We start from the raw sequence: 23,300 nt of genomic DNA, 5'->3' as shown, positions 1-23,300 counted from the left end.
ACGGGTATCATTTGGGTGCACATACGTGCTCCTACGCGTTAGGTGCGGATGTAGTTCCCTGGTTGGCGCAAGTTTACAATTCTCACTCGACTGGTCCATGGTGTCGGCGGTGTTCCGGCGTGTTGTGTGGTCTTTCTGTTTCTCCGATCTTGTCGCGTGCAGGTAGGCAATCTTTTGATTTTTCGTGTGCAGGTTAAGCGGAATTCGTCGACGGGATAAGTGGGAAAAGTCGAGCTATGGTTACGATAACTTGTGAAATGATACGGTCAGGTTATAAGATCGGGAAGCGATTGAACAAAAATGATACCCGTCAGGTTATAAGCATCGACGGAATTTACAAGGGAAAATGTCGAGCGGTGGTTACGATAACTTGAGAAATGATACCGTCAGGTTATAAGAAGATCGGGACGTGACTGAACAGAAATGATACCCGTCAGGTTTTAAGCGTCGACGGAATTTACAAGGGAAAATGTCGAGCGGTGGTTACGATAACTTGAGAAATGATACCGTCAGGTTATAAGAAGATCGGGACGTGACTGAACAGAAATGATACCCGTCAGGTTTTAAGCGTCGACGGAATTTACAAGGGAAAATGTCGAGCGGTGGTTACGATAACTTGAGAAATGATACCGTCAGGTTATAAGAAGATCGGGACGTGACTGAACAGAAATGATACCCGTCAGGTTTTAAGCGTCGACGGAATTTACAAGGGAAAATGTCGAGCGGTGGTTACGATAACTTGAGAAATGATACCGTCAGGTTATAAGAAGATCGGGACGTGACTGAACAGAAATGATACCCGTCAGGTTTTAAGCGTCGACGGAATTTACAAGGGAAAATGTCGAGCGGTGGTTACGATAACTTGAGAAATGATACCGTCAGGTTATAAGAAGATCGGGACGTGACTGGACAGAAATGATACCCGTCAGGTTTTAAGCGTCGACGGAATTTGCAAGGGAAAATGTCGAGCGGTGGTTACGATAACTTGAGAAATGATACCGTCAGGTTATAAGAAGATCGGGACGTGACTTAACAGAAATGATACCCGTCAGGTTTTAAGCATCGACGGAATTTACAAGGGAAAATGTCGAGCGGTGGTTACGATAACTTGAGAAATGATACCGTCAGGTTATAAGAAGATCGGGACGTGACTGAACAGAAATGATACCCGTCAGGTTTTAAGCGTCGACAGAATTTACAAGGGAAAATGTCGAGCGGTGGTTACGATAACTTGAGAAATGATACCGTCAGGTTATAAGAAGATCGGGACGTGACTGAACAGAAATGATACCCGTCAGGTTTTAAGCGTCGACGGAATTTACAAGGGAAAATGTCGAGCGGTGGTTACGAATCGTCTGTTTAAATGTCTAAAAACTCATTTGTTATTCATACTACATTAAGTTGGAATTGTCTTCCCTCATCAGTGTCTACCATTGCCTGTGCTAAGAATTTTAGTGCTGTATTACCCAACCATCTTCCTTTTTTGCATGTGTGATTATATGCAGTTTGTGTCTCTGTTTTGTTAAAAAAAACTTTGTATCCCATTCGCAGCTGCAGTGTTATGTGCCTTGAGTGTATTACAAATAAACAGACAAATTTCATTTCCAGGTGCAACTACTGGTGGGAGTACAACACTTGACTGTAAAAGGCATTCACAACGGAACTCGGAGAAGGAGTTGTTATACTAATGGCACTGTGCAGAAAGGTAATGGCACTGAAGATTATATAATTGGACATTTTTGGGTTTGTTTTCGCTTTCTACATGCATATCGTTCAGAACAATAAAGTATCACATTATTATTTTAAAGAGTTGAGTCCTGTGGTGCTAATTCCTTTAGTTGACTGCAGCAGCAAGTACTATAATTCTGCAATAATTGCACTTTTTATGGATAAAGCAGTAAAACCTGGAGGGCAATAAGCTTTGCATGTTGCACATCTTTTATTGAACAAAATCCATCTGCTATCTTTAGTAGCTTTCAAAAGTGAAAATGGCATTTACACTCAAAGCTGGAATTGCTGCTTTTATGCTGCAAGCTTTTTTTCTTTTTTTGCCTCAGACAAACATTTTCGCCACATGTAGTGTACGTAATGCCTTTCATCATAGGCCTTTCATCATTATGAAATGGGGTGAGGCTACGCAGCATGACTCTAAGCCCTGACCGCCTTCGGTCATGAGTGGAATTTACTGACTCCAATCAGGGAGCTTTACTTTGTAAGGCACTGGTGTTGCACATTTGTGCCCGTCAAGATCCGTGGAGGCTTCCAACAAAGGCACGAACCGGTCATTGATTTCTGAAACGATAGGAAAAGAATTTGGGCATACACATCGCTTCAACAGCCACACAATTGCAATTTGTAGGTTTCCCGCCCTACAGCCTTCACACCCATTTTCATGCAATCATTACAAATATATTTACATACATGCAATACTATAAAAAAGAGAACATTAGCGTACATATTTATTTACACAATTGATACAGGACAAGAGTGAGACATTAGCATATCTATTTGCACAGTACTAAATACAGGGAGCGACACATGAGCAAAGGCCAACAAAAGAAGAGGGTGAGGTGCTCTATTGCAAGAGCCCGAAGGCCCGCCAGCACCAGCACTAACTCCTCTTTGGTATAATGGCAACAAGAGAACAGAACAAGGATGCGTAAGAGAGGCATTAGCACATTTATTTGCACAGTACTAAATACAGGGAGCGACACATGGGCAAAGGCCAAAAGGGAGGGTGAGGTGCTCTATTGCAAGAGCCCGAAGGCCCGCCAGCACCAGCACTAACTCCTCTTTGGTATAATGGCAACAAGAGAACAGAACAAGGATGCGTAAGAGAGGCATTAGCACATTTATTTGCGCAGTACTAAATACAGGGAGCGACACATGGGTAAAGGCCAAAAGGGAGGGTGAGGTGCTCTATTGCAAGAGCCCGAAGGCCCGCCAGCACCAGCACTAGCTCCTCTTTGGTATAATGGCAACAAGAGAACAGAACAAGGATGCGTAAGAGAGGCATTAGCACATTTATTTGCACAGTACTAAATACAGGGAGCGACACATGGGCAAAGGCCAAAAGGGAGGGTGAGGTGCTCTATTGCAAGAGCCCGAAGGCCCGCCAGCACCAGCACTAGCTCCTCTTTGGTATAATGGCAACAAGAGAACAGAACAAGGATGCGTAAGAGAGGCATTAGCACATTTATTTGCACAGTACTAAATACAGGGAGCGACACATGGGCAAAGGCCAAAAGGGAGGGTGAGGTGCTCTATTGCAAGAGCCCGAAGGCCCGCCAGCACCAGCACTAACTCCTCTTTGGTATAATGGCAACAAGAGAACAGAACAAGGATGCGTAAGAGAGGCATTAGCACATTTATTTGCGCAGTACTAAATACAGGGAGCGACACATGGGTAAAGGCCAAAAGGGAGGGTGAGGTGCTCTATTGCAAGAGCCCGAAGGCCCGCCAGCACCAGCACTAGCTCCCGTTTGGTGTTGACAGTGGTCAATGAGCCATACTTACGTAACCTACAAAGTACAGCTAACGTTGCAAGCAAGTGTCATATCACATTTACAAGTGGTTCATGAAGCAATTGTCACTTGGAACTACTCTGTACAAACTAGTGCTAAATTGTTTCAAGAAACACTTGTAACAGTGCATACGCCTGGGGTGGGACAACAGGTGTTCACAATGTAACTCATGTGAATGGTCAGTATAAAAGGAACACAATCAGAAATATACAAAGCCAACAGCAGTTAAGTTATGTTAATTTATGTGGGTCTTTACCTAGGCAAGCATTGCAATGCCAGGTAGACCGAGGAGCCCGTTTGATAAGAGCGCATCGGTAATGGTACCATTTCTCACATGAGTCACATTGGATCATTGGAAGCTTCGTTGTGGTCACGGTACAAGAGTTGCAAGCCCAGTGTTTCCTCTTGGCGTCCAACACTTGCATGACACACTGCCATCCTTCATCGGTGAAATAACACTTAATGCAAGAAACGTCAGCATCAACTACATCATCCGGAATTCTGTCAGGAGCACTCTCAACATGCTGTTCATCTGCCTTGTGGCCATGGAGTATCCTTTCTTTAATGTCGCTTCCAGTGAAGAGAATTATGAGCTGCATATCTTCCTCTGCGACTTCCACGTCTACGTCGCCCATCTCTGCTTCCTGTGGAGCTTCTTGAGACTCTCTGCACTGTGCATCAAGGTCGGTTGCCTTCCTTCTGGTCGAGCGTTGTGAAAGCTTTCTGCGTTTTCTGGCTTTGCGTTGCGGGGCAATTCTTTTGTTTGCTGGTGTATAATCGTGATCTGGATGCATTGGCATGTATGCAGGGGTCAAAACACGTTTGAGAGCTAATGCTGCCTTGATTGCCTCATTTGCTGTTGCAAGCGTGTTTTCGGCTGAGTTAGGCAACGGAGTAGAGGTTGAAGACAGAAGTCGTGCTACACCATGTGAAATATCACCCAAAGACTTGAATGCCTTGGCTAGTCGTGGCCGTATAAGAGATGGGGGATGCTCATCAGTTTCTTGGACGGGGCTGTCACTTGCTTCGGGGGAACTTGAACGAGGAACTGGAGATGGGTAGTTACTTGCAGCAACAAATAATGCAGTAGATGACACTGGAAGGGAAGGGGGGTGACTACTACCAAAATGTAGGTGCACTGCATGAATGTGCTTGCACATAAGTGTACAAGGGCACGAACAAATATAGGCATGAACACAAATATTGCACTCGCGGCATCGGAGCTGGCAAGGCGCATGGCAGGTGTTCCTGGCGAGTACTTCGTACTCTTTGGTGCCGCAAACCTTCCACTTACCATTGTCGAGCGTGGTTATATCGTGAACTGGTATCTCTTTGCCCCTCATATGCGCATGGTAGATGGCGGTCATCGTCTTAGTCGTCTTACCTTTGCTTGAACCGATGAGGACGTCGAACTGTTTCCAATTGGAGTAGGCCAACAAGGTGTGAATTAGCTTATCCGTACGTTTGTTGGCTTTTTTGTCGAGAAACAAGTATTTCAGAACCTTGTGAAATGATTCCAGCTTCATGTTTGTTGAAATATCGCACTCCGTCCTGAAACAAGTCGCCCATTCTTCGACACGATTCATGTAATACGCTTCGAAGTATTGCAGGAACACATGAGTGGACTCATCTATCTGTAGCACCTCTGTAAAGCTCGTCATTTTCTCACGGAAGGCATCTTCTGTCTTCTGTTGAAAGAGGACGTCGATGGTGCTCTCAATTTCCTTCCTCTTTCGCTCGTCCTTCACGGTGCTGTTGAGTTTATTTGACCATGCTCTGCGGACGTGCCATTTACATAGTAACTTCCTTGGTCTGCTCTGGAACGCTTCGCACCATGCATGATAATATTGCTTCGCATCGTCAGTCATGAAAAAATTAGGAGTAACTTCACCGACGCTTTCTTTAACTGCTTTGAGGAAGTGATACAGAGCGGTCTTATTTTCAGTGCTACTAAGGCACCACGCAACAGGAACGCCTTCGCCCGCTGCATCAAGCACCAACAAAGTAATTAGATAAAATTTGTAACCGTTGGTACCGTGTGTCGCATCGAGGCACACGACTTTCGCTCCGAATAACTTGAGCATTTCCTTCTGAAATTCCGTCTGTAAAACAATCATGAAGTCCTTTGTGGGCAAAGGCTGGTCAGAGACATCGTGAGGGACACCTGTAGGCTTGTACATTAATACGCAGTTCTGTGGACTTCCACGGAAAAGTTCAACCATTTTTTTCACGCTTGTTCCGTCATCTTTGTCAAGCTTCCAATCCATGAGACCTTCAGCGTCAGCAATATTTCGCACATCGGCAGTCTTTGTCAGGTGGGAGCGCTTGAGGTCTTCCACACGTGCAGGCATGGTGCCTCGCACATTCCGAACTATCCTGTCATTCGGCACGCCACGAACGTAGTCTTCAATTATGGCTGCTCTATCAGATTGTTGCATCCGGAGATGTTGAACATCGGTTGTGTGGTAGTAGTGGCTGAGGCATCCGCTCACCACAACTTTGCCTGTTGTCAAAGATAACCTCGCGGTTATGTATGCCGTACACATATTACCAATTTTGCAGGAGCCTTGGGACCTCATTTGTCGACATCTGTCTTGTAGCGCCAATTTGCTGTTGCACATTCCTGAGCGGTTACACACATATGAATAGACCTTCGAAGCACCTTCAGTTGCAGCTCCCTTCTGCAGGCAAAACTGGGAGTTTGCGCTTGTTGTTAAGGCATCAAGCCACGTGAGGAACTCATCCATGGAGTCGTGCGTCACTTTCACGACGTTCATATCCATGTTGTGCTGACTTGCAAGGTGGCTCCGCAAGTCGTCTTTCCTTGTGGTAAAAAACGCGCATTCTTCTTCTTCGCACCGCAGAAGAAAACGGGACGCCGTTACATTAGGAGCGATATTATGCTTCGTGCGGTTGTGACGATACAAGTTTTTTACGTTTGTAAATGCGCTCGGGCAATGAGAACACCTGAAAACCTTCGGTGTCGTTTCGGGCGGGGTCACCGAAGCCATGACATCGGCACAAAAATCAAAACTGCACTGTCAGACTTACGTGCGTACACTATGCATCAAAGAACGAAGGTAAAAAGTAAATGAAGATATACAACCTGGTTTTCCGAATATTCACAGCTGGCTTGACAGGGGCGCAGAAGTCTTCGTTGATCGTCTCCAAAAGCAAAGAGAACTCTAAGCGACGTACGTGACGCACTGATCACGGCAGAGAAGAACGCAAGAACGTCCTGGTGATATGCGCGATACCTTTTGCTCAAACGTTCAGAAGAGGGAGCCTTCTACAGTTCACTGAACTTCAACCAGCTTCCTTCTTTGTAACCACCTGGACATGGACCATGGACATGTACCCGAACAAACGTCAAAGGGTTGCGCAGGTCACGCACTGACCGTGTTTTCCCAAGCTGCAGAATTCCAAGTAGCCGAATCCTTTGAAGGCGGGAGGCCGCTTTAATCCTTTGAACAAAGTTAGAAACTGGGCTGTCTTGTACAACTGCCTCTTGTACAGCCTAATCTGTATAATTGTCAAGCCAGGACTGACTCACATCATACCAAGCAAGCAGTTGATTCAAGGACATTCTTGGACCTATAAGAGCAACCTATGCATGCTTTGTCGGCCACAGCGTCTTGCACTATGAAGGGAGTGCTGTTTGGATCATCGCAACTAAAATTTCTCTGTCGGGAACGATTGTTTCTTGACAGGGAGATTGAGATTTGTACATTTTCTATCCCCGGGCTCACAGTTGGAGAGGCTCCTTTCCGATTTGACCAGCTGCGGTTGGAGAGAATGAACTTCATCGTTGTTTACCTTGGAGGCAACGATATAGACAGCGGCCGGGAACCCCACGATGTTGTCAACCACCTCTTGGTACGTATGCCCCTGATTCCCTGCATTATTTTCGTTTGAGTAGTCATGCCTAGTGCGCAATCACTAATTAATTAACACTTGCACCTTTTCAGGAATTTGCTCACTTCCTCCAAGGCAGCTTTGAGAATGTTTTCCTATGCCAGTTAATGCCCCGACTTGACGATGCCTTGTGCCAGAAGCACAAACGCTTCAACAGGCGCCTGAAAAAAGCGGCGGACAGGACCATACACATTGTCGGGACCGAGGTAACCTTGTATTTTCCTTGCTATCTTTTTTGATGCGCGTTTACCTTGGTTCGTATGTGTTATACACCGACTGTATAGCACGCAAGTAATTGTTGAGGAGCGCAATTGGAGGCATGCAGGCTAATGTAACGGTATTGGTGGTAGCGTTTCCTTTCTTTTTTACCTTGAGGGCGCACTAGGGACGAGATAAAAGCGTCCGGTTCCGTGTCTCATCCCTGATCACGGTGTCCCTGATGCACCCCCAAGCTCAAGGAAATGATACCATCAACATCGTAATTCTTCTTGTGAGAGATTTCTGGTCAGCCATACATTATATACGGATTTTAGGGACCCCCTTTGAAATGTATGTTTTGCTTTCAGTTCAAATTCTTGAAGCACGGTCTAGCCGACAAGCGCCTCCTTGCTGCTGACGGCTACCACGTCGACCGCGAGCACGGCATCAACGCCCTGGCGTTTTGCATACAGCGGGCCCTGCACACAGCGATAGGTACCCCATTGACACCTGCGCCACCGCACCTGACGCCCAGGATCCTCAGGTGTACACGTTGTGCAACTTGCGGCAAAACCGGGGCAAGGAAGCTTACTTGTGGCCATGGAGAGGGAATTTGCGGCGCCTTCCGAGCACACTAAGAGAAAGAATGCAACGAGAAGAAGTAAAAAAACGGCCCTTTTCAGGGCCACCAAATATCTGCCACAATGGCTCGCGTTCTGCGAGTATAGAAAGACCCAGGATGACGTTAGCAATAAAACATAACTCAAGCCCGATCAGTCACTGAAACTACAAACAGAGAGTGGGCAACAAAATGCAACTCAGGTTCGTATTTTTTTCTTGTGATGGTATCTTTTTTTTTTTTTTTTTTTTTTTGTTATCGTAACTCCATCTGTCCACAGCCCGACATTTTCCCTTGTAAATTCTGTCGATGCTTAAAACCTGACGGGTATCATTTCTGTTCAGTCACGTCCCGATCTTCTTATAACCTGACAGTATCATTTCTCAAGTTATCGTTACCACCGCTCGACATTTTCCCTTGTAAATTCCGTCGACGCATAAAACCTGACGGGTATCATTTCTGTTAAGTCACGTCCCGATCTTCTTATAACCTGACCGTATCATTTCTCAAGTTATCGTAACCACCGCTCGACATTTTCCCTTGTAAATTCCGTCGACGCTTAAAACCTGACGGGTATCATTTCTGTTAAGTCACGTCCCGATCTTCTTATAACCTGACCGTATCATTTCTCAAGTTATCGTAACCACCGCTCGACATTTTCCCTTGTAAATTCCGTCGACGCTTAAAACCTGACGGGTATCATTTCTGTTAAGTCACGTCCCGATCTTCTTATAACCTGACCGTATCATTTCTCAAGTTATCGTAACCACCGCTCGACATTTTCCCTTGTAAATTCCGTCGACGCTTAAAACCTGACGGGTATCATTTCTGTTAAGTCACGTCCCAATCTTCTTATAACCTGACAGTATCATTTCTCAAGTTATCGTTACCACCGCTCGACATTTTCCCTTGTAAATTCCGTCGATGCTTAAAACCTGACGGGTATCATTTCTGTTCAGTCACGTCCCGATCTTCTTATAACCTGACGGTATCATTTCTCAAGTTATCGTAACCACCGCTCGACATTTTCCCTTGTAAATTCCGTCGACGCTTAAAACCTGACGGGTATCATTTCTGTTAAGTCACGTCCCAATCTTCTTATAACCTGACGGTATCATTTCTCAAGTTATCGTAACCACCGCTCGACATTTTCCCTTGTAAATTCCGTCGACGCTTAAAACCTGACGGGTATCATTTCTGTTAAGTCACGTCCCGATCTTCTTACAACCTGACAGTATCATTTCTCAAGTTATCGTAACCACCGCTCGACATTTTCCCTTGTAAATTCCGTCGACGCTTAAAACCTGACGGGTATCATTTCTCAAGTTATCTAACCACCGCTCGACATTTTCCCTTGTAAATTGTAATGTAATCCGTTCCTTGTAATGTAATCAGTCGACGCTTAAAACCCCAGCAAGTACAGTACTAAGAAAAAAATACAAAACCCCAGCAAGTACAGTATTAAGAAAAAATATAAAAATCACGGCTTCCTTTTTCTCGCGCAACAAAACAGTACACACAGCTTGACACAGCACTCACACACACACCAGCCAATGAGGATCAGGGACTACGTTTTGATGCGGAAGCATGAAGGGATGGAGTGACGCGGCAATGATACCCGTCAGGTTTTAGCGTCTTGTCAAACGGGCCGGAGTTATAATGGATTGGATATTGGATTATCGTACGGTGGTTGCTAGACCACTGATCTGTGCTAGACCAAGCTATGCAAGAAATGGCAAAAGGGCAAGGGTGCACAATGCAAGAAAAGAAGAAAGGACAAAACTTCACTTTGGCTGTACCTGTCTTGTTGTAAACGTTGTCTTGTACAAAATTATTGGCGCTAGTCCAGTCCAGTGTTCGGTTTCTGCACCTTATTTTCTTGCCAGATATGAGAAGGCGTACATGTACGGCTCACCGCCATGCTCACTTTCTGCACGAAAGCTTGTGAATATTAAAGTTTTATTCCAAAGAGTGCTTCATTCCCTAGACTTATTGTGTTCCCACTACTACCAGACTGGACTGTGTATCTATTTTCCCTCATCGCCTATGTGGTACAGGATGAGGCTATCCGAGCCGTATATAAGGAGAGTTTGGCCATTCTTTGATCTTTTGCCGCCGCGAGGGAGGATTCATATAATTTGAGAGGCACACGCTGTTGAAAATCGTTTTACGGCGCTGCTTCACTGGGAACCGTTACGGCACTTTTTGCAGACTCCAAATCGCAGCTTCACGCGTACACCGTGTTTCCTGCTTTACTGCACTTGAATGTTATCTCACTTAGTTAATCAGCACATCTTTTATCCATAGAGCCGATACTTTCGGTCGGAGAAATGGCTCACAAATCATTTTTTGAACGTTTACAGCAATCGGCTACGAAGCGCCATAGATTCACAGTAGTGGCATAATGGCGGAACGAGTCTCTGACGTCGTTTGACGCAGCGTTGGTGAGGCTCCTCCCAATGGCCAAACTCTCCCTATATACAGCTCTGGAGGCTATGACGGCTAGCAACAGCTATCATCGTTATTGATCTGTAGCCAAGCCAATCCCATGAAGATTTTTCCATCTTGTGTCTTGGGAAGAGGTGCTGGCAGAAGACGTAAACCGTACCGGACAATGCGCTTAATTTAAAGGCGTTGACGAAACGTAATTGGAATTTCTTGGGATACAATGAGACAGCTTACAGATGAAGAACGCCAGCAGGTGGTGGCATGGTACAAGGAAGTCAAAAACATAAGCATGGTTATCAGAATGTTCCGTAAGACATTCCACAGACACCCGCCGACCAGAGAGACCATAAAGAAATTGGTTGGTAATTATATAGAAAGTGGTAGCGTCGCACGTGTACGCAGACGACAAAGCAATGACACACTTATTCGAGGTGAGATCGGACACGGCGTCGTCGGGGCATTTGAAGCCAACCCGGACTTGGGAATCAGAGAAGCTTCACGAATGTTTGACGTCTCATGTAGTACGATCAAGCGAATATTGGTCGGTACGTATGACGTGCGTTTTATGAACGCTCAATTGTCCGGACCATCAGATATTTAGATATTTTGGGTGCGTTTTCTGATTTTACCCGGCCAGCTCTCCCGCTTTGACAACCACTGATTGGATGCTGTGCCATGGAGCGAATGTCTTTTTAGCTCACCTCCTTTCCTTTTTTTTCTCTCAGCAAATTCGATGGTGTCACGAAATGCAGAGAAATGGAAAGAGAAGCTGAAGAAAGCGGCCGAAAAAAGAGCCAAAGAAAAGGAGAAAGCAAAAGACCATGCTGGTAAGCTGGGTTGCGTACATCAGAGGAGCATGAAAGTGACACTCGGAATTGCTGGAAGCAAAGCTTAAATGAGTTGTGACACTTCCAGCCCCACAGTCATTCCTGGTAAATATGGAATACACTTATACGGATCAATGTGAGTTTGCTAATAGATTGGCAATTTTAAAAATTCAAAAAAAGTAAAAAAAACACCCCATATATTACACTTGTATACAGTGTGTGCTAGACGCACCAACCGTTGACACTTCAGCTTGCTCTCCCTGCAGAGAGTTACATCTGATGCACGTGGATTGAACTAATCCCCTCCACGAGCTAACGACAGTCCCAACCAGGTGTCGCCACCGAAATTGCAGCGAGAGGCAGAAGCAGCTACGTATACGGCTAATCTCTCAGGTTGTCTGCCAACGTGGAAAACCGGGAATTCTCGGGGAATTGTGATGCGACTGGAAAAGTCGGGTGATTGTCGGGGAAGTCGCCAAAGAGCGGCTGTCGTCGGGGGAAGTCGCAGACAAGTACCGTTATTATACGCACGAAATCACGACTGGTGCTGAGCAGTGCAGCCATGCTTGCAGCAACGTTGCCATGAGTAAAAAATTCCCCAATACAACCAGCTCGGAGGCAGAAAATTAGGCCAGCCTCAATAATGAGTGACCTTTAACAAAAAAAAAAGACTAGTCTCATAAATGAGGCACTACTGTACAAAGCCTCCATATTGCATGAAAAATTTGTTTTCTTAAACAGAGTAAAATAATACACAGTCCAGCTTGTTGAAACGTCGTCAAGAAAAATAATGTAAGAGCGAGGCGCAAAGTCAGAGTAACTAATATTTAATTTGCAAGTTTTCAGGCAGCGCCTGCCCTCCTTCAGAAGGAAATGCAGGCAGGTCTGAACACGAAAGTTTACGTATTAAATAATCGCTCTGACTTTGCGCTTCATTCTTTAGTTATTATTTTTCACGAAGACGTTCGCTTAAACATTAAGATGGAACACGTAGTATCCACATTCTGTCTAATTTAAATTCAATAAGTGGTCCGTACTATTCGGTCTTCAATAGATGATCCGTTTGATGAGTGATCTGTAAAAAAAAAAAATTGAGCCTCCACCAAGTTCCCTTTTGTTTTGGACTTTGTTTGGTCGTTTGTTTTGGTCTATATAAATATTACAAATAAATAATAAATAAAAATAAATAATATATAAATATTTACAAATATTCGCCTGCTTCCACGTTGCAGGGCCAGCAGCTGCTCCCAAACCAATTGGCTCCTACTCGTACCTCCTGCAGCTGCTGAAGATCAAGAAGCACCAGCGTCACAAGGGGCTGCTTCGCTGCTCCTACTGCTCCTACAAGACGCAGTTCAGGAGCTGCCTGATCGCCCACGAGAAGGAGCACGAGAAGTACAACGAGGTGGGCCGCAGGGAGCCCAAGGTGCTGAGGTGCCGCACCTGCAAGGCGGAGGTCCGGGACAGGAGGGCGCTGAAGAGCCACGCCAAGAAGCACAAGCTGGAGGCGAATCCCGTCGTGCGCATCCAGTGTCCCACGGCCGGGAAGCAGAGCGACGCGCAGGTGATCTGCTTCCCCGAGAAGGAGTGCAGGGGGATGTTCAGCAACAGGGCGAGGCTGAAGAGCCGCGCGGAAGACGAAGAGGAGGAGAACCCGTTCGAGTGCGACCTCTGTCCGGCGGCCTTCAAGACGGAGAGCTCGCTGAGGAGGCACACGCCCTCGCACCTCCGCGAACACAAGTGCGGCATCTGTGGCACCCCGTTCAAGGAGGAGCACCTCCTGGAGATACACGCCAGCGCCCACGACGGGGAGACGCCGTACTGCTGTCACCTGTGCCGCCGGCCCTTCAGGAGTATTTCGGGGCTACGGTCGCACATGAAGACCCATGCGGGGGGACGGGTGGAAGCGGCGGAAGACGGAGCGGGGGAGGAACGGGTGGCAGATCGCGCGGCGGAGCAGAAAGAGGGTGACGTACCGGAGGAGGAGGAGACTGAGATGGGAACGGGACTACAGACTTTGGGGGGTGATGGAACAGAGTGACGTGCATTACAGGAAAGTGAACTGCATTTTAGAACAGCGCAGGGGAACAGAACGGTGTAAAAAAATGGTACCCAGGTGTCAAACAGGGCGGAATGTTTTGATGCGTCTAGCCACAGTGAAATGTTTCCATGTCAGATGTATGTGATACATCTGTCATTGAGCAAACCACGGATAGAACAGAGCGGCTACTCGGCTTCTACTTTCTTTTTTTTTGTTTCTGTGTTTTCAAAGTCCTTTGCTGTCGTTCATTAAACGGTTACCAGCAGCACGACCCATTCACAGCCCTGACGCAGTGCGGGTGTTGTCCCGCTTGGGCCCCGGGTGTCTCCGCGGGGTTTGCGAGATTGAGATTTTGCCGTACGTTATCGCGTGATGCGACGGGAAAAGCACGCAGGAATAGTCGCGAGCAAATAATTAGAGCTGCGCGACTATTCAAAATTTCCAATATTTTTTGGAATAGTTCACCGAAGCGAGGCGTCGCTATCTCCGTTCTGCAAGTGGGCTTCGCCTCATTGCATCCAAGAATTAGGTGAAGCCCACTTCGCGTTACCGTTACGTTTTTTTTTCTTCTTCTCCGTTCTGCAAGTCTGCTTCACATCATTGCACTCGAGTGTTAGGTGAAGCCCGCGAGGTCGGTTCGGGATGGGGGAATAAGCGGGCGGAATCGGATTTAACCCGAAAAGGTCACTCCCTAAACATATTTCACCATAAGGTATTCGAAATTATTCGGATTAGGCCTTTTCTGATTATTGGAATTCGATACTGCTTCTGCAGAAATTATTCCAGTTCGATTCGCAACGGAAATTTTGCTATTTGCACAGCTCTACAAATAACGCACAACAGTGTCGCCTTGGGGTGGTTGCACAGGAAAATAGCTGTGAGCCTTCCCACCATCTACAACCATAGTTAACATCAGAGCCAGGTGCAGAGGCAGTGCATTTTAGTTGGAAATTCTCCGTTCAGATTTTGCAAGTCCCTCAGTGCATAGCCCCGAGCAATGCATATGAGTTTCGACTAATATTTTTAGCTCGTGGCACTTTTATTCTCCAAAACCGGTTCCAAGTGAAACAGCACATTACCGACGTAATAAACCATTGCTGTACAGTGTATCTCTACGGCATTATGTACAAGTAAGGCAGTGTGCAGACTCAGTGGCAATATCTGCTAAATTTCAATAAAGTAGAGAAATGGGCCAGTTTTGCTGTGAAGGCACATTTGTCTGAGCATGATTGTACGTATTCAATCTGTTTCGATAAACACAAATACAACTTTCACTGCAAGTGCGTTATCACAGTTATTTCAGAGCGGCAGCTCTGTGCAATGTCGTTTGGGAATCCCTTTGTCTACAGTCGCCGACCGATTTTTCGGACCCCGATTTTTCGGACATGCTCGATTATTCGGACTCGTTCGCGGAACGGCCGCGGGTCCCATAGAGGTGATATATAGAACGTCCAAAATTTCGGACGCCGTGCAGCTCCGTCGTTTGATATTTCGAACTCTGTTTGCCCAACCCGCAAGTTTCTCTCTTGGGGTGACGGAAAATATTGGTATCATCTGAAATACGTATCAAAAGAAATCAACCAACTAATATATTGAGGCAAAAAAATTGGCAGTGATAATTGTTGACATTCCCTTCCTCTGAGTAGAAGAAGTCTGTCGTAGCGCCTTTGCGTCTTCGGTTTTGGCCAACGGCCCAGCACGTGCTGTCTGCCCGCGAGTCGCGCGACAGCTCTGTAAAGCGAGCTTCACCTAAAGCCCGCATGCGTTAGGTGAAGCCGACTTGCGGACTTGATGACGACGGTGTCTCTGATAGTGTACATTGACGAAATGTCGCTTCGGGAAATAGAAGCTGATGTTATCAGGCAGAGCTGGAAGCGCGTTAGGAAAGCATCGACAAATTTTTCCAGCCTTCTAGGGCTTAGTAAAGTTTATTTTGAAGCGAAATTCGTTTTTTCGGACTGCTCGATTATTCGGACTTTTGCGCGATCCCCGCAGAGTCCGACAAATCGGACGGCGACTGTAAAATGAAGGAACTGTCGTTTCGCTCACACGATTTCCATGACTGCAGTGTGCACCATGCAGTGTGACACACAAGTCCTAGTTCTGAAGAGGGAGGGGGGTGCAACACAGGCCCTCCATACTTTATGAAAATTTTCTGAAATTTTCACTGGCACGGTTTATATCCAAACTTACAAAGATGCTCATGATGTTTTGTTAAATAGTTACCTCACTCTCCAAGGGCAAACGTTTGGAAATTAGGGATATTGGGCACCGGGCATCTGGGAAAAAGGGCACCGATCACACTGGAGCTGTTCAGAACATGTTCATTCAACCCATTGGCAGGATTTAAAGACATATTGGCCGCCTGCACACTGGCAGTTAAGCAACAATTCAGAGGCACTTGGTGTATATTTCGATGTGTTGTTGTAGTAATGGTACTTTTACCTTTTTTAAAGTTCTCCCATCCGACCCCACAGAATGTCTTGTGACAATGACATCTATAACCACCGATTTCCCCCGAGGCACATTTCCACCGTTTAAATTTTTGCAACGTGACGTATTTGTTGTCCCAAGTGTTTGTCAAGTACAAACATGGTGATTTTAGTCATATAGCTAGTCCCCGTTTCACCCAAGGGTTGGGGCGTTTAGACTGCTGTGCAAATTCAGTGAATGACTTGTATAAGTTGAGTGACTCCAACTACGTATACATTGTCAAGTGCCACCTGGACGAAACGAGGCCTGATCACTTATCAATAGGGCCTGACTTTTTCGGGTTTTATTTTTGGCCAAATTCGGAAGGGTAAATATCGGGCGATATTTTTCATTCGAAAATTCGGGTGTATTCGGGTTAAATCCCGTTACGGCATATTCTGTCGTCAGGAATTCGGGTGTATTCGGGCGATTCTTTTTTTTTTAAATAAAAATATGTCTTAACATGGAACTAATGTTTAACAATGTTATCAAACTTTATTTTAATGCACGCTTATGAGTGTGCCACGCGACCCGGATGTTTTTGGGTAGATTCGGGTTAAACCCGAATTTTACAGATTTCGTTCGGGGGGGGGGGAGAAGTAAATATTGGGCGGATACGGGTTTAACCCTAAAAAGTCGGGCCCTACTTATCAAGTGATACTCAAGCCTCAGGTGACGACCGCTGCTTTTTCAGTGGCTGTTGCCATGGTAACTGGCTCCGTCCAGCTGCACACTGGCTGCCGCTGACTGAAACCGCCTACTGCAATTAGCGTGAACTTCACATGAATGGGGGCATCGTGCATCCCTTTCCTGAGCCGAGAAGGCTTTGCAAATCCCTAAAAAATCCCTAAAAAATTTAGGCACGAAGGGAAGTGAGGTACGTCTCGGCAGCCTGACGTGCCTGAAGAATGCAATCGTTGACGCCAATGCCATCGTAGGAAGCACCGACCACGCTCATTCGTAGTCCCTGTTGACTGATCTCCTTTCGGATGTGTGAGACACGTTCCCGGTGGCCAACAATGTGCTGAGGCATGCTCTCCTGCAAATACGTGCATGCAAACGTTTCATTTAATTCCATTTCTTACTTGATTTTTCGATTCAATCGCGTCACTCGAGCGCACCTGCCTACGCTCAATAATTTGGCATGCTGCAGTTACTACATAATTCGCATATCACAAGCACGCGATCCGCACAAGGTGTCACATCATATTCTAATTAACTCATGTTCACATATCTGAAAAGGAGTACCTATGTGAAAAGAAAACAATAAGGAAGAGAAGCAATTCATGGTAGCCCTGTCGATTTAATCTCTCTGGTGCAGCTGCCCTGCTTCAATCAAAGTAAGCCTAGTAGACTCCCCGATTTTGTACTTTTGGTTAATTTGATTAATTTGTTAATTAGGTTAATTAATTGGTTAATATTTTGAATTTTTATTTGGCAAAATAATAATATTTTGAATTTTTATTCGGCAACATAATATTTTGAATTTTTATTTGGCAAAATATTAATATTTCGAATTTTTATTTTTACGTTTTCAATGTAATGATAAGCTCCTTAACTTGAACGCCACTTGCGCTTGATTCCAACTTTTTGTTCAGTCATAAAGTGTTTCGTGTTTCTGCCCGCAGGAAGCGGTGAAACAAAGCCCGCGAAAGTGGCTCCTGTTTTCCCGTTGGTTACACCCGCGTTGGGGCACTGTGAACCATGTGCTGAGCGTAAAACAGGTGCACCAAACAAAACTTTAGCCGCTTGGGCTGCCCATGCACAGATATCGTTCACTGCTGCACGTTTTCGGAATGCGAGTTAATGTATTTACTCGCATAACTTGTGCACACCTAGTTTGGCACGAAAAATCGCGAGAAAATAAAAAATCGCGAAATTTGCGCATCCGCGTTTTCGAACAAAATCCGCGCGTGTGAGCGACCGCGGCGATTGCTTTTCGCAATGCTGTCAGTGCTACCGCAGTGCTTTGATTTGCGCACACGTTCGTGTGATGGTCCACTGACGCGAAGGACGATACTGCCACTCGAACTACAAAATGGCGGACGGAAAAACGGAAAAAAAAACGCCGGACAAACACTGTATGCACTTACAGCCAGGGCCGGTGCTAGGGGTGTGCTGGGTCTGAGGCAAAGGCTCATCACGGGGCCTGTTTCACACCAGCAGTAATGAAAAGATAAGAGGTGATGAGATATATGCAGCGGGAGATTTTAGCAGTACGGGAAATGGCAGCGGGAGAGAAGGGTGCGAAATCCTCGATATAGCTTGCAGGGCTGGCGGATTTTTCCTTAAAAGTGGGACTTTTTCTCATCACATGACGGAATGGCACATAGCACATTCTTCTCTCGTTTATGTTTTAGTCGAAGATCGCGCGTGCGATTAAGTGCATACTTGATATTTAAAAAAAAAGTAATCCCTGGTTCAGGGCTTCGTATTCGGGAGCTATGCAAGCGCGGGGCCTAAGGCGGTCGATTAGTGAGATTGTACCCATGGGATGGGTACAATGGGTTGTACCCAACATACCCAGATCTATTGAACAGTTGAGCTGCCATCAGACACAACCAGAATGCGGCACTACACGACATGTACAGACGTCGGCACTGCCGGAAATTGACGACTGGATTTCAGGCCGAGTCCTTCGCTGAATCGTGACATCAGTCCAACATTCTTGTTTAGGCGACTGTCCAACCTGTGACCGTTCCCAACTGTGCCCCCATGCTGAGCACGAGCCACGAGGCTGCGTGTTACAGTTAAGTGTGATCGTGGTTGTACATCCAAGTTTTACGACAGCATTCGCGAGATGAGCTTCATCTATGCCTGTCGTTCACCACGACGTGGAGGATTACTCGCTGGTCTTACCTTGAGCAGACTGACCTGGTAGCGCACCGGATGCTCCGATATACCCAAATGTTGGTGCACCGACTCTGTGGCGGCTTTGAGCAGTGACTCAGAATCCACGCTGTGGATGTCCCCAAACAGTTCCTTGAACCACTTGCCTCCCATTAGGCACTGCCAAATAGAGCAACGTAAGGATACAAAAAAAAAAAAAAAAAGCGACACTCGTTGGTAAAGGGCCCCGACTTTGACTTTGATTCCCGAAAAATGCCCGCAATTCACCGGAATTTCACGCGTATAAGCCGCACCGCAGATAAGCCAGAGGACATGTTTTTAGTAACGTTTCGAAAATTTTCTGGCAGATAAGCCACGGGCAATAGGAGATGACTGATTTGTGCAACAAAGGAGACCATTGTTAGGGCCTGACTTTTTAGGGTTAAACCCGTATCCGCCCGATATTTACCCCCCGAACGAAATCTGTAAAATTTGGGTTTAACCCGAATCTACCCGAAAACATCCAGGTCGCGTGGCACACTCATAAGCGCGCATTAAAATAAAGTTCGATAACATTGCTAAACATTAGTTCCATGTTAAGACAAATTTTTATTAAACAAAAAAAAAATCACCCGAATACACCCGAATTCCTGACGACAGAATATGCCGTAACGGGATTTAACCCGAATACACCCGAATTTTCGAATGAAAAATATCACCCGATATTTACCCCCCGAATTTGGCCAAAAATAAAACCCGAAAAAATCAGGCCCTAACCATTGTGAAGGCCATAAACCCTGTAGTCCATACTTCCGGGGTCGGCATGGCGTACAACAAACGAGGTCAGTTCTAGAGCTCTACCAAGATCGGATTGTGCCCTTGTTGGGCGTTTTTCCGGGACTGATGGGTCAGCGGTTGTCCCAGAAGACGCGGATCAGTGCCACCACTTTCGTTAAAGCTGCTTGGGGGAATGCACCAGGAAGATCGATCTACTCGAATGTGGACCCGTCCCTGTCACAAACTGCCTGTGCATCGGCAGGGCAGTGCTGTTCCAGAGACACTGTCGGCCCTTTCGTTAAAACCGGCGTATGAGGAAAATACCAGAAAACAAAAAAAGTCGTCAGATAAGCAGCACCGGTAGAGAAGCCACAGACCGCCAGTGAGAAAAAAATAAAATAAAATTGCGCATAAGCCGCGGCTAATACGCGTGAAATTACGGTAGGATGCATTGCGGAATCTGGGATTTCGTGAGGAATTTCGCGTAACTACGAATCTTGACTGAGGACCACAGCTTTGATGCTGGAGGTGGACGCACCCGCGGCTCTAAATGACCTTCACCGCACCACACCAACTGTGGGGGAAAAGAAATGTGTACCAAGTATCTCACGCTGGCAACACTTGTTGAGCTCACATCCATCCCGTCTCTGCTCTACTTCTGTTTTGCTGCTGCCATCGGCGATATCCCACGTAGCGCATTCCCCCGGCGATGCGTACGACGATTTAAATGTTCCCACTCGGGGGAATCAAGAGTGAAAAAAAAAGAGTGCAAAGGCTGGTATATGGTACCGAAAAATTCTATGAAGATGACAGATTGTTTTTCTGTCATTACCCCATTAACTGTATTATCCAATTGTTAAAACACCACGGAGCACTATATGTGATGCTCATCTACAAGTGCATTTGGGATTTGTAGGCGCTCTACAATCTATGCTGCGCAAATTGATACAGAATTAATGTTGTCTTCCCCTTGCTGTGGAAAACTCTAGAATTTCCGATTCCCCGCCGCAGAATTCGAGGTTTTCCGCAGCAGAAAAACCAGGCCCTTAACTCATTGGTGGTACAGATAAAATGGTTAAAAAGCAAGCGAGCTGGTGGCTAAGATCCATGACGAAAACCCGAGACTGGGAAAAAGACGAAAAACAGACGACACAACACAAAGTCTCTCTCTTGAGACTTTGTGTTGTGTCGTCTGTTTTTCGTCTTTTTCCCAGTCTCGGGTTTTCGTCATGGATCATTGGTGGATCTTTGGAATTTTTGGAATTTATGATCAGAGGGCCTCCGGAAGTTTTTTTTTCTGACTAGATACAAACCGTGATCCTTGTCTTGACGTCGTACTGTCCGTCATGATCTGGGAAACAGCAGGAGTCAAAGGTCATCCCGAGAACGTTGGACTTTTCTATGGAAGGTACCAGAAAGCCCAGGGCCTGGAAGGGAAAGAGTGAAAAGGGATTAACGGAGTTTGAGGTAACTTGTTACTGTAACTAAGTTCCTTTTTTCTTTGGTAACTTGTAACTTAACTCGGTACTTTTGCAGTGTGGTACCTTTCAGAGGAACCAGTTTCTTTTTTTAGGTAACTTTACCGAAGTAACTTAAGCGAAGTTCCAAGTTACTCTTAATTCGCTTTTCACTCGCGTCCACATACGGGGTGTCCCAGCTAACTGCAAACATATTTAAAAAAATATATATATAACATTTTTTCCAAGATGAAATCAATTGCAATATAGCATATGCTGAAGGGCACTCCCTAGGAGGGCATTAGCAAAGTCCAAAGGCAATGTCTTAATTGACTTTCATTAATTAACTTTTTAATTATAAAAGCTACAAAGTTGTCCCAACGAGAACATCTGTTCCTTTCGGTCACCTGATATCGTAGCCGTTTTCAGAACAAAAATCCGTTCGATAGATTGCCCGCAAAAAATTTGTGAAGGAACGCCATTTTTTTCTTTACTTTGTTCATGTTGGGACAACTTCGTAGCTTTTATAATTAAAAAGTTAATTAACGAAAGTTAATTAAGACATTGCCTTTGGACTTTGCTAATGCCCTCCTAGGGAGTGCCCTTCAGCATATGCTATATTGCAATTGATTTCATCTTGGAAAAGGTGTTATATATATTTTTAAAAAATATGTTTGCAGTTAGCTGGGACACCCTGTATTTTCTTGCTTTCACTCCGGCTCTTTCATGGAATTTTATGCCATAAAACGTGCTATTCAATCAATGACAGTATTCTATTCAGGAAGTAAGAACCGCTGCTATTGAAATGAAGCTGAACCATTGTGCGCCCACATGGGTAAGACCGAAAGTGTTCGAATAGTTGGATATAAACGAAAACGATGTAAGCGTGTTGTACTCCTCCGCAGGCAACTCAAGGTCTAACTCTACTGCTCACGCGCGCTGCACCTGTGCTGTGCTATTTTGTGTCCGAAGTAACTTGTAAGTAACGCGTTCTTTTTTTAAGTAACTCCGTAACTGTGAGTTACATTTTCGGCTGAAGAACTTCGTTATTAACTCGGTTACATTTTTCACACCGTAACCCAACTCGTAACGAGTTCTCTTTGACGGGTGACTTCTCGATCTGCGGAGATTGAGGCAAACGAATGTAATCAATGTCGGGACGTACCTCTTGGGGAAGCACTTTCCCTTTGTACTCCAAGTTAACGGAGACCACGTGAACACTGGGGATGTCCAAGAGAATGCTGGCCAACATTGGGAAACTATGTGTCAGCAGACTAGACAGCCCTATGGAAAAGGTGTAAAATTAATAGAAAGTTAAAAGGTATAAAATTAATAGAAAGTTAGAAGGTGTAAAATTAACAGAAAGTTAAAAGGTGCAAAATTAATAGAAAGTTAAAAGGTGTAATATTAATAGAAAGTTAAAAGGTTTTGGGAAAGTTAAAAGGTGCAAAATCAATAGAAAGTTAAAAGGTGCAAAATCAATAGAAAGTTAAAAGGTGCAAAATCAATAGAAAGTTAAAAGGTGTAAAATTAATAGAAAGGAATGGTACCATCGTCCATTATGTGTAATTACAGACTTTTCTGAAATTAGAAGGAAGTACTGTGAAACTTCCCATTACGGACATTCCCTCTTCTAGATCGACGCTCCCTTGGTGACAACAGCTGGGTTTCCCCCACCCGGCAAACTTGAATGCTCTTAAATGGACCTCTCATTTATGGACACTCCCTTCGACTGCGGACAAGAATTCCGATCCAGCGGGTGTCCTTATTGGAGAGGTTTTGCACAGCATTTCTATCAGTTTTGGGACATACCAGAATGCAGGATGGTTTTTTTTTTCCATTTGTTACAGGATGTTTATAAGAAGATCAGCAGAGCAAAATAGAAGCTGAACATAAGCCGGCGTTCACACGGGGCAACTTTTCCCAGCAACTCGAAGCAACTCAAACCAACGTCTTTTGAGCAATTTCGAGTCCACGTTCACACACAGCAACTCTGTAGCTCCACCCACAAGCAACCTTATGGCGATCGGACAATGTGGGTTCGAATCGAACTGGTGGAATCTTTTCTTTAGCTGCTGTTTATCAACTTTCAGTCAGTTTTATTGCTCCAATAGATCATTATTGCCGTCCAGAAGTGGCAACTGATATGTTTCCGTGAAGTTCGTAAAAAAGAAAAAGTTATTTTTTAGCTGC

General features: G+C 45.4%; 3 protein-coding genes across 5 annotated transcripts in view; 2 read left to right on the top strand and 1 right to left on the bottom strand.

Moving 5' to 3' along the window:
- Nucleotides 1–3: 3 nt before the first annotated feature.
- Nucleotides 4–8,443, top strand: LOC135386294 (uncharacterized). The gene is made up of 5 exons (XM_064616121.1): nt 4–162; nt 1,609–1,705; nt 7,276–7,400; nt 7,493–7,645; nt 8,006–8,443. Exons 3-5 carry the CDS (start codon nt 7,320–7,322, stop codon nt 8,273–8,275), a joined length of 504 nt encoding a protein of 167 aa, XP_064472191.1. The 5' UTR covers nt 4–162; nt 1,609–1,705; nt 7,276–7,319; the 3' UTR covers nt 8,276–8,443.
- A 2,349-nt stretch (nt 8,444–10,792) lies between these two features.
- On the top strand, nt 10,793–14,846 carry LOC135386290 (zinc finger imprinted 3-like). The gene is made up of 3 exons (XM_064616116.1): nt 10,793–11,249; nt 11,430–11,531; nt 12,764–14,846. The coding sequence occupies exons 1-3, from the start codon at nt 10,925–10,927 to the stop codon at nt 13,570–13,572; spliced, it is 1,236 nt and encodes a 411-aa protein (XP_064472186.1). The 5' UTR covers nt 10,793–10,924; the 3' UTR covers nt 13,573–14,846.
- LOC135386289 (protoporphyrinogen oxidase-like) overlaps nt 14,591–23,300 on the bottom strand; it is a 26,082-nt gene continuing 17,372 nt past the window's right edge. For all 3 annotated transcript variants that reach the window (XM_064616114.1, XM_064616113.1, XM_064616115.1), the window contains exons 7-10: nt 22,273–22,391; nt 20,964–21,077; nt 18,904–19,053; nt 14,591–17,083 (exon numbers count right to left, since the gene is read on the bottom strand). In XM_064616114.1, the coding sequence (XP_064472184.1) occupies nt 16,901–17,083; nt 18,904–19,053; nt 20,964–21,077; nt 22,273–22,391 (566 nt within the window). In that variant the 3' untranslated portion in view covers nt 14,591–16,900. The remainder of the gene's footprint in view (nt 17,084–18,903; nt 19,054–20,963; nt 21,078–22,272; nt 22,392–23,300) is intronic.

Source organism: Ornithodoros turicata, chromosome 2 (genome assembly GCF_037126465.1).
Source record: "Ornithodoros turicata isolate Travis chromosome 2, ASM3712646v1, whole genome shotgun sequence".
Classification (NCBI taxonomy): Eukaryota; Metazoa; Arthropoda; class Arachnida; order Ixodida; family Argasidae; genus Ornithodoros; species Ornithodoros turicata.
This window is presented reverse-complemented; position numbering and strand designations above follow the sequence as displayed.

Excerpts from the sequence above, each read along its gene's own strand:
- LOC135386294 (XM_064616121.1), top strand. The coding sequence starts at position 7,320 with ATGAACTTCATCGTTGTTTACCTTGGAGGCAACGATATAGACAGCGGC. Across the intron at positions 7,401-7,492 it reads ATGTTGTCAACCACCTCTTG|GAATTTGCTCACTTCCTCCA; the intron begins GTACGTATGCCC and ends GCACCTTTTCAG. Across the intron at positions 7,646-8,005 it reads TACACATTGTCGGGACCGAG|TTCAAATTCTTGAAGCACGG; the intron begins GTAACCTTGTAT and ends TTTTGCTTTCAG.
- LOC135386290 (XM_064616116.1), top strand. The coding sequence starts at position 10,925 with ATGAGACAGCTTACAGATGAAGAACGCCAGCAGGTGGTGGCATGGTAC. Across the intron at positions 11,250-11,429 it reads GATCAAGCGAATATTGGTCG|CAAATTCGATGGTGTCACGA; the intron begins GTACGTATGACG and ends TTTTTCTCTCAG. Across the intron at positions 11,532-12,763 it reads GAAAGCAAAAGACCATGCTG|GGCCAGCAGCTGCTCCCAAA; the intron begins GTAAGCTGGGTT and ends TCCACGTTGCAG.